At 41.7% G+C, this 12,572-nt stretch overlaps 1 protein-coding gene across 8 annotated transcripts in view; it reads left to right on the forward strand.

Moving 5' to 3' along the window:
* The window catches only part of lef1 (lymphoid enhancer-binding factor 1), a 44,658-nt gene that overhangs the window by 13,270 nt on the left and 18,816 nt on the right, over positions 1-12,572 (forward strand). For all 8 annotated transcript variants that reach the window (XM_044188917.1, XM_044188918.1, XM_044188920.1 and 5 more), the window contains exon 4: positions 10,688-10,820. In XM_044188917.1, the coding sequence (XP_044044852.1) occupies positions 10,688-10,820 (133 nt within the window). The remainder of the gene's footprint in view (positions 1-10,687; positions 10,821-12,572) is intronic.

The raw sequence follows: 12,572 nt of genomic DNA on the forward strand, positions 1-12,572 counted from the left end.
GGAGAAAAACTCAGTGGCCCCAAGTCACAGAAGAAAACAGCAGAGCTGAATGCTGCTTTTTCCCTGCTGCTGCAGTTCGTCTGATCTGTGCAACTGTTTCAGTGTCTTAACACACAGCAGTGTAACAATTTACACCCTTCTGTTTTTTTTTATGTGGCTTACTGAGGAGATTTATCCCAATTATGTTGGCTCCTAGTTTAGGCAAATCTAGAACGTGGTAGGAGTTTGATGCTCATGACTAATACCACCTAACGTACGTTATGAGATTATTTATTTGTATGACTTTTTTTTTTTTTTTAAAAGCCTATGCTATTTTTGTGTGGGATTTTAGAAACAATTAATTGGAGGTTGGGTAGAGGGGCAGAGGACAGATTGCAGATTCACATTATTGGTATTTAATGGGAAATATATGATTGCCTGGGCTTTGATTCTTCCCCTGCGCTCTGTTTGTGCTGATGTCACAGGGATGAGAACAAGGCTTTGTTTTTTTTCCTCAGCAGTCACTTGATGCAGAATGATGAAACCCACAAAGATATCTAGCAAGAATGTGTTTGTTCATCTGATGAGCTTGCCTTGTGCTCCATGTTTCTTTTGATCATCAGACTGCTTGGTTGGTGATGGAAGGCACTTATTTTCCTCGTGGGATGTACACATTGAATAAATTAGATATACTGTCCTGTTAATTATAGAACGCAGTTGATCAGGACCTTGATGTCTGCGATAGTTTTAACAAGGCAGGCTGACAGGAAAGTGGAGCTGACTCTAAAAATATAAAGGTCACGCTGAATGGATTATGTGGCATCAATGGAGCCACCGTCCAGCTCAGCAGGAGCCCTTAAATCCACTAGCAGCCATAACCCTCAGCTCAGGGGCCAGGTGACGCTTTTCATGTCCTCCAATGGAGAGACATCACAGAGGCCTCCTCCACTTTGAGCTGCCCATCATCAAACAATGCATCAAAACATCAAATCAATCCACCCCCACTGTATTCCTGTCTTTTGAGATGAAAGATGGGGGGGGGGGGAAATGTAAGTGCTCACCACGCCCCGCACCTCAAATCTACATTTTCAGTTCTCCAAACACAAACAGCGACCCTCCATCCATATCGAAGCAACAATATATAGTGAAAAAATTGTGCTTGACTTTTATTTGAAAAGTTCAACAGTGGTTACCTGAAAGGTGAAAACAAGTTATTATAGTCTCTGGGATTACAGCTCTGGGATTACTATAGCCTACCCTACTATGGTAGATACTGGACACTTTAAGCCATTTTAGCCATATATTCTGCTGCCCGTGATTGCAAAGATGTGTGAACATGATTGTACGCAACTTGAACAGAACTTAAAATCAACTTGTTATAAGGTGACACAGTAAAGGAAAAGTTTCATTTGATGATCCACATGTTGACTGTAGAAACTGCTAGCAATTATCTGAATGGCTCAAGACTTTAATCCTCATTACATAAAACTAAATATCCTACATTTAACTATGTCTTGCTTCAGTTCAGGAAGATTTCAAGTTACATATTAAAGATATACATTTATGGTTGCCAAGTGTCATTTTGACATTCTAAACTTCGCAGTCAAGATATATTTGCATTCCTTGTTTTATCTGACCAACAGTCCAAACCCAAAGAGATTCAGTTTACTATCATATGCGTGTATATATAACAAAGACAAACATTCAATCCTCATATTTGATTGTTTGGCACTTTTGCTTGAATAATGACTGAAATCAATTAAAGTCTTGCCAATTAATTTTCTGTTTTTTAATTGACTGTTTCAGCTTTAATAAATTGACACCCAAATAAGATACTTAGTTCAAATAACTCAAAAGTTACAGCACATGTTAAAGCTCATAACATTGCTTACTTAATAGACGAATGAGATTATATTAAAACATGAGCAGTTCCAGTGAATAAATCCAGCTAAGAGCTGAATTACAACCACGGTGTGTTCATTGTATGGCTAATCCTTCAGATTTGCGGCATCAGGTGCATGAGTGTACCCTATAATGTTGCTGTAACCATATGCCCTGATCCTAAGGAGTCCCTTTTGTGCTCTAGAAATTCACTATTACCATTTCTTTAGAGGTATCAAGGGATAAGCAGACGTTGTCCGTTGCCATGTTGTACATGGTCATTGTTTTGTTTGTATTAAAGCCCACAAAACCCTGCCACAAAGCTAATTGACAGGGCGGAGTTTTCATGTGACTGTTCAGATCCTTGGAGAGGTTCTTGAAGTGTTCCCTGTTTCTTTGGGGATGGAGAAAAGCCATTTGTTCGGAGGGGATCAGATTTGAATAGCTTTGTGCTTTTCATTCAGATCTTAACAGGGGCGTATGCGCCTGGCTAGAAAGAAACCCTAAAATGTGTGGTTTGATTAATGACTAATTCCAGGCTGAAAGGCAGTTGTTGGTAGTCTTTACCAGTTAATCCCTTAAAACGTGGAATCACACCAAAACAGTGGGCTGCTGGTATTGTTGTACGGTCCATAATGTGAATGAGGCGAAAGGTTTGCAGTGTGTGATCCACAACCATGAATCCTTATTAGCACTGTGGCATGAACCTTGCTTCATTATAACCAGAACCAAAATGGTCATATAATTTGTAACACAATGAAAAACACAGCTTTGTCTGGGTGCTTGTCTAATTCTGTAAAAAGATCACTTTGGGAGTAAAAGGAGAACAGAACGTGTATATCTTCAAGCGCAATGGTTCATTGAGCTGTAAAAAAAGAGCAATAATCATGTGACTACGGGGTCAAAAGTTCAGATCAAGGCCAAGACACAGGTGTCATGACACCTGAGGCAACATGGCTTCTTGTAACCTGCAGTTAAAACATTACATAACCTGCATACTTAACCCAATCACAAGAAATTTAGTCTGTTTGCAAAATTCAGACATTTTTCTGTGAATTTTATTTTTTGTTCCATTCCACTAACCCATCAGTATTTATTCTTTCTATTCTAACACGTTATGTTGGTGGGTGTGCATCTGTCTGAGTGAAATAAAGAAGGAAAACTAGGTCAATACTCTCTGTAGCTCAGGCAGAAGCAGCTCTCATTCAAATCACCTCCCCATCCACATTTTCCTGGTGTGTGCCATTGAAAACCTTCCCCGCAAACACGGCAGCGCCTCTACAGCTTGCTGCTGTCTCCCTTCGTCCGGCTCTCCCTGGCTAGCTTGCAATGCTAATATTTATTCCTTCCTTTCCGTAAATGTAATGTGCAATGTTGCATTGGAGCTAGCTTGGGCTTAGTGAGAAGAGTACTGTCTCTAGCTCTCGTCTCCACAGGTAGAGACACACAAAGACCCCCACCAGACTCTATTTTCCCCCTCAACGCTGAGCTCCCAAATCCAAACTGACAGCCATTCATGCCCAGAATACCTGGGCGAAAGCTGAGGGGGGGAAACACTATCTAGGTGTAGCAGGCAAATCCGCTCTTGTTCGACGGATCTATGAAGCTCCTGCATAAGGCAACTCATCAGCACTTTCCCTCATTCTGCACTGCATTTTCTCTCCCTTTTTCTCTCCGTCTTTGGTATTGTGCAGAGGCTAAGGTTTTAGCATGCTTACCATACAAAGTTAGCTTGTGCTGCGATTTTTATTTGTGTACATCTCTCAAGGCCTTCGAGTGTTGTTGTTGAATGTGGATGTTGGCACCACTGTGCTGCCTGGCATGAATGTAGCTACTCAGCAGACCAGAGCTGGCTTCTAATGATAAATCATACAGTGTGTTAATGCAGTAGCAGGGTTGCTATAAATAGTTGCTGGAGAGGGGTGCCGATTGATTCGGGACGAAAAATAAAGTGTGCTCCAAACATTTTCTGCTTGTGGTCAGCTTTAAAGGCTGAGTTCAAAAATAGGGTCCCAAGATTAACATTCCCCCTGATTTGAAACACACAGCTGATCAGGTAAATGAGGCAACGACACAGCTAAAGGCTTTATGACTCCAATTTTAACACAGTTAGACACATTGACAGTGTCCAGATATACCAGGTAGCTGTGTTTGTGTCTTTTTTTGCTACTGGTGCTGAGAAATGGCATAATTCTGCATGACTGGTGTCATCTAAGGTGATGTTGGGATTTTCAGTTAACATGTCTCAATAGATCCAAGGAAAGTGATGGCGCTACAGAGAACAGCCATATTCTTTGTGGGGGTGTAGATGCCTTGTGGGTGCTCGTGAGTGTGCGGTCTGCCTTTTGTGTATGTGTTTGCGTGTGCACTCGCAGGCCTGCTGACAGTGGCACTTCAGCAGAATGTTTGCCCTTTCTTCAGTCCTTTGATGTGACCAGGTCCTGCTGTGATAATGAGCCCTGTGCCCCGCCGCAAGGTGAACATCCTGCAGTTCGCCCAGGGCTCTGCCAGAGCAGCGGCCCAACCCCCACCACACACTCTTTTGCAAACACAACAGTGGAGGAGCCGACCTCTACTCAGAGCTGATCAACTTCCATGCAGTGTTTGGATAGTGTGAACACGACGACAATCCTTCATGTGGCGCAGAAACATTTCAAGCCCAAAATCTACACCTGTACTTGCACAGTACATACCACATTAGGGCCTGGCAATATGGCTGAATATGGTGATCAATATCAAGATTTTTCCAAGATAGTGATATGCAACATTACATAGGAAATAATCAATTATCTTTTTAAAGCACTTAAAGGATAAGTATGTTGATATGCTGTATTTTTTATCTTGTCAACAAATCCCATGAAAAGACCAAAACCAAAAATGAATTGCCTGATACGTTATTCTTCAGTGCCGTAGACAGTCCAAAAACAAATCAGTGAGCCAAACCAGAAGCCTAAATGCCAAACCAGCAGCAATCCAAACTGGTGCACTGGGTGACTTCATTACAATGAACATGGGTATTGTAGTTTTATTTTGATTAAGTCCAACATGCACCATCATGCTGCCGTAAATACTCACTAGAGTACCACATGTGTCTTAATTTGCTGCAGAAAATAGTCAAAAGCAAACGCACTGTTTACTCCTTTTAGTCACATTTTCTAAAAACTACAGTGTCCAGCAGTTTTAGGAAATCAGTTAGCCTTTTTTAAAAGTGAAAGGATATATTGATGTTTTTACAGATTTACATCTTCAGTAGGAATGAATAGGCTTGAGAGCCACAGACAGACGTTTGAAGACAGACTAATACGTTGCCGGTTTTGGTCTTTTCATGGGATTTGTTGACAATAAAAATTGTGAATACTGCCAGCCTTACCCTTTTAACTATGTTGGACTGATATGTATTACATTAGACAAAACTGTTCACGCATGTAAAACAAAAACCTTAATAACAATTCTTTCAGTTGCAACAGGAAGTTATTTTTGTAAAACAATAACATTATTATATAGCTGTGACATTATTTCACCAAAATTCAGTATACAATATTATTAACCCACTCACCCAACCCAGTACCGCAGCTTCTAATTCAAACCTTCATATCCTCTTGCATAACCTTTTTAAAGCCTCAACTCTTTAAAAGCAGACTGGCTGTTGTCATATTACTCTCTCCATTTAGCTTGCTGTGGCTTAACAGAGAAGAGAAATAGCTGGATCATTTCTAATGTTCTATTGCTCTTCCCTCAGTTTTTTAATAGCTCCGCGACATATAGAAATTAAGAGTTGAACACTTTAAAAAGCGGATAAAGTCTTTTCATCTGGGGCAGGCATATTTCACACAAATTATCTTCTTTGCACGTTCAGAATGTCACTATGAGAGCTAGCGTGATTGGTTTGCTTGGAGCACACACTCTTCATGCCAACTGAAGGATGATGGGTAATCCACCTCGTCCTATTCAGTTGTGCTTGGTGGTGGTGGCAAAGAAGACAGTCAGCTGTTAATAGCTTCCTTGTGTTCATATGTAGCATGTATGTGTAAATTCATTAAACGTGTGGTTATTGCAGTCTCTGATCCCTTCACCATGTACCATGACCGTATTTTACAGAATGTCTATGTGCCTTTTGAGTTGGTGGTGGTTTTTTTGTGGATTCCATGTTTATGCAGTGGCATGTGTCGTTCATGTGTTAATGTAAAGTGTTGGCTTGTGCGTCTGTGTGGGTGTAATGGTGGTATTTAAAGGACAGTGTGACAAGTTTCCTCTCATTATAAAAATGTACTGCAAATTAGCCACTAAAACTATAACATTGCATACAGTATGTGGTACATATATGTGGCCTAGTTTTCCTATCTAAGTAATTCATCAAACACCATACTGTTTCAAGTTTGTGATATCCTTTTATACCTTTTTTGTGTTTTTACTATTTTTACCAACTGGCCTCTGTTTTCAGTGTCACTGCTTTTCTTCAACTTTTGGACTCTTGACTAGCACGCAGGATTTATGATTTGAAATGAAAGGAGGAGGGAGAAGGAGAGATTGGGGGGGGCTTCACAGATGTAAATTTCTCTCCAGGGCAGGCTTTTCCTGTTATTCGTAGCCTCCTCCACTCCTGTCCCTGTGGTTGGCTTTGCTTGTTCGTCTCATTACCCTGGGCGCGTGGCGCTCCTTCGCTTGCTGGCGGCCCAGCTTTCTTCTCCATTAATTGGGTTTCGTTACATTAAGCCCCCTGGCTAAGGGGCCATCCTGCCAATAAAACATTCCCTTTTTAGCACTCCACTCGAAGATGGTGGGGTTCAACCCGCTCTGCGAATGGTAATTGGTTATTTATTTAAGCTTCCTCAGGTTGGTCTCCACTGGTTTTAGTAAAGAGGAAGGGGAGGAGGGAGGTACAGTCCCTTTTCTTTTCTGCACTGTGAATGTTTGCTCTCTTTTGTTGGGAAAAGGTTGGACAGCTTGCACGCAAACACACCTGAGAGTGAACACCTGGTCTGAGGGTGACTGTAGGATTTCAGTACCGGGCACACCCTTGCTTCACACCAACTTTTGGCATTTACAGAGGCTTTCCATCTGTAATCTTGTCGTCTTTATGATCACAGTGTGAGTGGAAACAGTAGCCAAAGACGGTATTTAAACAATCAGAGGAGGGTGTGTGTTCTCTGCCAGTGATTCACAGTTGGAAATCATATCAATTTGTTGGAAATTTACTGCAAACTTTTGATGATACTGTTTGCAATCACAGATCAATTTCTTCCCTCATCTTTTTTTCTCTTTCTGTCTTCTGTTAATATCCCGTGTCTTATTTTTTTTGCTGCACCCTTTTACTCCAGAGTGCAGAAAATCCTGTGAGTAGGTGAGGTTTGGTTTTGGGGTGAGAAGGGCTTCTTAGTGAAAAGATTTAGCAGCATGGGAATCCATAGCCACCACTTCAGCTGCCATCTCCTCAGCTGTTAGTGAAACACCTCACATGGTTTCTACACACTTGATTGTAGCTGCAGGCACGAAGAGTCCTCATTGCATATAAATTACAGAAGTGGGAAGTGATTATTATAAAATTCCTGCTTTCCCTTTTTTCCACTCCACTCTGCAGAAGTGGTATAATTGAGTGGAGTACAAAAGCTGTGCTGTGAGGGAGAGAGATGCTTAAAAAGGCAATATTGCAGGGATGGTTATTGCATATACCACAGAGACACAAATGTTAACACACACACTCATGCTCAAAAACCATGGCAGGATGTTGGTGGAATCTGACAGAATACAAGCTCAGAGACACAGGCGTGCAGTCAGAAAAATCCTACCTCAGAAAAAACAAAAGAAACAAAATCGAAACGTCCCATTTCCCTTCCCCACCCCCAATTTCAGACAGCACACCAAGTCACTGGCTCCCCGTGCTGAAACACACTGGAGTGTCTCCTCCATGGAGGGCTTCCTGCCAGCTCCAGTTCCGCACAATGAATTTCTCTTAAAACCACATCTGAGGGGTTCTTTAGAAGGGCCGGCCAAGCCTGGATATGAAATTCCAAATGGAACGTTTTCTTTTCAATCCTCGCCGCCTCTCCTCTTTCGCTCTCCCTGAAAAATATGAATAGAAATATCCTAAGCCTATTATTTCTCCTATACAATAAAAAGGGACCTCCAATATGGCCGCCCTCTATCGCAAAACCGCTGCTGCTAAGGGCTTTTAAAGTCAGGATGGGGATGAGAGGAGATCAAATTGCAGCGACGTGGCGTGACCCTCACGGTTGTGGTCACTTGAGTGTCTCCAACTACTTCCTCCAGGAAATTGGTTGTTGTGCTTTTTGTGTGTAAACTTTGCCAAGAACTGCAAAGTGGGTGCAGCAAGCCAGCAAGTCTGCACCTGGAAGAATTTAAAATGGTGGCTCCATGACAGCTGTTGGCACGTAATGACCGTAACATTAAAGTGAAACAGTCAAAACGTGAGGATTTCACTGATACAGTTTACACCATCATACTTTATGAATGTTTAGAGCGATATGAAGATGTAAGAAGCCTAAATGACAATTCATTGCTCTTCCTTTCTTCTGAAAGTAAACCATAGTTAGTTATGGTATGCAGTTTATGTCAATATTCATCCAAATAGCCATAAATTCTGTGTTGGTCACAGAGGCCTGCAGGTTTTTCTCTGGTGGATTTTGCAACAATGGAGGCAGTTTATTAAGAAGTTGAGAAAGATAGGATTTGACAGCTGTAACTGGAAAAAGCATAAAAGAGAGCTTCTCTTCTATGGCCTCTAGCTTTCTTAGGTGCTAAAGAGTCAATCACCTTATTTTTCTGCAGTATTTGTGTGTGTGTGTGTGTGTGTGTGTGTGTGTGTGTGAGAACAAGTATGAGAGACTACCTTTTGTTTCCACTCGCTTTTTCTTTCTGTTCTCCCTGCTACAAGTTGGAGAAGACTTGCAGCTAAAATGATAATCCCTCAGGTTCTTATCTCATTCCCACAGGATAACAAATGGGAGTGGAGAGGCGTAAAATAATATGGGCGAGAATGCTATCATTTAGCCCCTGGTGTAGGCATGTCCCAGCCACCCCTGTTAGCAGCCCTTACTAATAAGCCCTCCCCTCTGTAGGATGGGGTCTGACACTCCCACACTTGCAGATTATCCCGTCACCTTTGACTCTTGTTGACTGGGGTCAAAGAACCACACTCACCTGGGCTAATGTGAAAAGCCTCAGCATCATAGCTTAGTTAGTTTTCAGGCAGGATTGGTCTTGTTCTTGCTGAATTGAGTAGTGTGCGCAATCACAAAAGATAAAATGGACTCTGCTACTTGATGGCATATGAGGCTCATATCAAGAGAGGACCTGGGAATGAAAGTGGCCCTGGGAGATGAGATTCCCAACCCGATAAGGAGTCTGATGCAGATGACGCGTCATGTGGTTGAGGGTACTGAGACCTTTTCCGACACACACGCATACACCACACATACTGCCCTTTGTTTTCCCAGTTAGGACATTCCCAGAAGGGGGGGAGAGGGGGGTCTTAAGTTGAGACCGGTGCCAGTCTGTGAGAGGTTCGGGGAAAAGCAGACATTCCAGCCACCCTTGTATATATATATATATATAAAAAAAAAAATATATATATATATATATATATAGGGTTCTATTTTATATATATATATATATATATATATATATATATAAAAAAATATTAATTTAATTAAATATGGGTGTGGTTTGGTGTGAGCGAGGAGGGGCACCAATCACCACTTAGCACTGCAGGAATGTCACCTTGGTGGACACCTCACTAGGATAATGAAGTTAGAGCTAATAAAGAACAGTCCCTTGATTATTTCATCTCTTCAGAAATTTATGCTCATACTAAATTTAGATGAGTGTCTTCAAAAACATTATTAGTCAGGTGACCGTTCCTGTGAGAGCCTCTGATTACAATTTCATGAAAGGCTTTGATTCAAAGCTTGTGGGAGCCATTTGGTGTAAGACGTGTCTCACCCAACAGTGAACTGATGTCTCTCCGATTAGCCATATATCCTGTGGAGGTGATATTTTGACTCCAGCTCAGCTCTGGGCTCAGATTGTGAATTGTAGATTTAGCATGGCTAAGCATTACCATGTGTTCAGTGCTGCTGAAGCATGTAAGCGCTGCTGGCTGGGGGTTGGGGACTGGCTCGGTCTATTTTAGTTGTCAGGAGGCAGGTCTCTCTGAGTCAGCCGAGGATGGGGGGCCTGTGGCCAGGCCACTGCAGACATCTGTCTCACTCGCGCTCTCTCTCCATAGCCAAGCCCCCTTCTTCTCCTCCTCCTCCTCCTCCATCCCTCATCTCTCCTTCCCCCGGCTCTTGCTCTGTAATGAACTCCCCTTTTTCACCAGCTAATGACTGCCTTTGATCTCCCGCCTAAGACCTGTGCTCTAACTCTACCCTGCGAATCTCTTTTCTCTCCACTCTCTCTGCTCTATCGCTTGTTCGCTCCTATTCGCTTTAGCTCGGTTTGCGTCTTTCTCTCTTTTGCTGTCTCAAACATGCTCATGCACCTCTTTGACTTGTTTTTCCTTCTTCCTTCAGGGAGTAGGGTTTTCGCTCCTGCTGACCTAGGCTAAACAAAGTTTTGAGGTGCTGGGCTCAGGCTACTAAAAAGAAATTGAAGAAATGTTTTTTAGTTACTTTTTTTTCTTGACCATACTTTTAAGCTTCACCCACGTCTGCAAGAAGGCAGACCACCCGCACTATGTGCCGTACCAGTCCCCAGATCATGTGGGAGGGAACAGGGCCATATTGCACACGTAATAATGCAGTTGAAGCTCATGTATGTCATCACTCTTTCATATTGTTTTTAAATCTTGTTGTATTTTTCTCCATAGTCCAACAAAGTCCCTGTGGTGCAGCCGTCCCATGCAGTCCACCCACTCACCCCGTTGATCACGTACAGTGACGAGCACTTCGCCCCAGGATCCCATTCTGGTCATCACCCCCAGGATGCCAACAACAAACAAGGTAGAGACCAAGCAAATGGATCAGAATGTGACATAACACTCACAGCCTGTACAACAACTGTGTGGCAGCAGGGTTGCTGTAATATAACTTTCTGAATGATCCTATGTTTCCAAATATTCTGAATATTATTTGTCATCCTTTTGATTTACAAATTCAAATTAGTGGCAATATTTTCAAGATGGACAAAAAGATCTATTTCTCATCTGAACTACTTTAGTAAGCAAAATAAGGGCTACTAATTAGATATGCAATGCTCCAACTTATTAATAAAAATAATAATACTAAAACTTAAAATTTATAGAGCACTTATCAAAACAAAGTACAAAGTGCTTCACAGAGAGAAATAAAATACCACAGTGAATGATAAAATAAATAAAATACATAAAAACAATAAAATAAACAGCCAGTTCAGGTAAAATCAGGATATGCTTTCAGATAAAAATGTGTTTTGAGAAGAGACTTAAAAGAAGACACAGACATCCTAATTTCTTCCGGCAAGTTGTTCCAGAGCCTCGGGGCCCTGATGGCAAAAGCTCTGTCTCCCTTAGTTTTCATCCCGGACTCAGGAACAGCCAGAAGACCCATACCTGAAGATCTCAAAGTATGTGAAGGTTCACAAGGGATTAAAAGGTCTAAAATATAATCTGGAGCCAGGCCACGAAGAGCCTTAAAAGTAATCAATAAGATCTTAAAATCAATCCTAAAACAAACAGGGAGCCAATGCAAATAGGCTAAAACAGGTGTGATGTGTTCGTACCTCTTGGTCCTGGTTAACAGCCTAGCAGCTGAGTTCTGTACAGTCTGCAGTCGTGTCAAAGTTTTTTGATTAAGACAAGTGAACAGACTGTTACAATAACCAACTTTTTCTCTCCGGAGACCAATTCTGATACCTCAACTCAGGGTATATCCTGATACAGATCCGATGCCAGTGCTCTCTCTTTCCCAAATTTAAAATCTGTCTCCCTCACTGTGTGAAACTCATTTTTTTTTTTTTTTTTTTTTTTTTAATCAAAGTTAACACGAGGCCAGGGATTGCTCTGGGACTAAAAACTTAGCGGCCTGGCATGACTGAATGAAGATAACTGATAGTGGAAACACTGAATTTTATAATAACATCGTGGAAGAATTTATAAAATGTAATCGGTCACATAATGGCCGATATGTTATATTGATATTATAATGGGCTGGATTGTTACTCCCCAATAGGACTTTAATGGAGAGATTTTCCAGTACCAAATTTTGTCAATATGCATTGTTACATTTTATTTGAATTGGCATTCAAAAGTCTTTAAGTTTTACACATCACCCTTAGAGAAACAGGGTTAAACAGGGTTTTTACCGCTCTTGTTCATGCTTTGTGGATTTGTAAATAAAGTGGGAATATGTTCAAAAATATTGCAATAATGCTGAACGATGAACTCAGTCTGCATTAAACTGAACCTGAATACCTGACCCTAGTTTTTTTTTTTTTTTATCTGCCAACACTGTCAGGAATCAATAAAGACACACAAACCAAAATGTGTCACAGCAAAGTCATCCTTTCTATCAGCTCTTAACATGAACTCATTTGAAGCAGCCTGTGGGACGGCGCGCTGAGCTCTGCTGCCCTCTCCCTCCGCACTCTTTGCCTCTCAGTAACAACATCAAGCTACAGCTCTGACAGCTGCAGAGGCGCTCCTCAGCCCCGCGCAGCTGGAGACTTTGGCAGCTTCTCACCAATGCGAAAAGACGTGGGCCCTCCATAGTTTTATC

The sequence above is a fragment of the Siniperca chuatsi genome, linkage group LG3, assembly GCF_020085105.1.
Source record: "Siniperca chuatsi isolate FFG_IHB_CAS linkage group LG3, ASM2008510v1, whole genome shotgun sequence".
Classification (NCBI taxonomy): Eukaryota; Metazoa; Chordata; class Actinopteri; order Centrarchiformes; family Sinipercidae; genus Siniperca; species Siniperca chuatsi.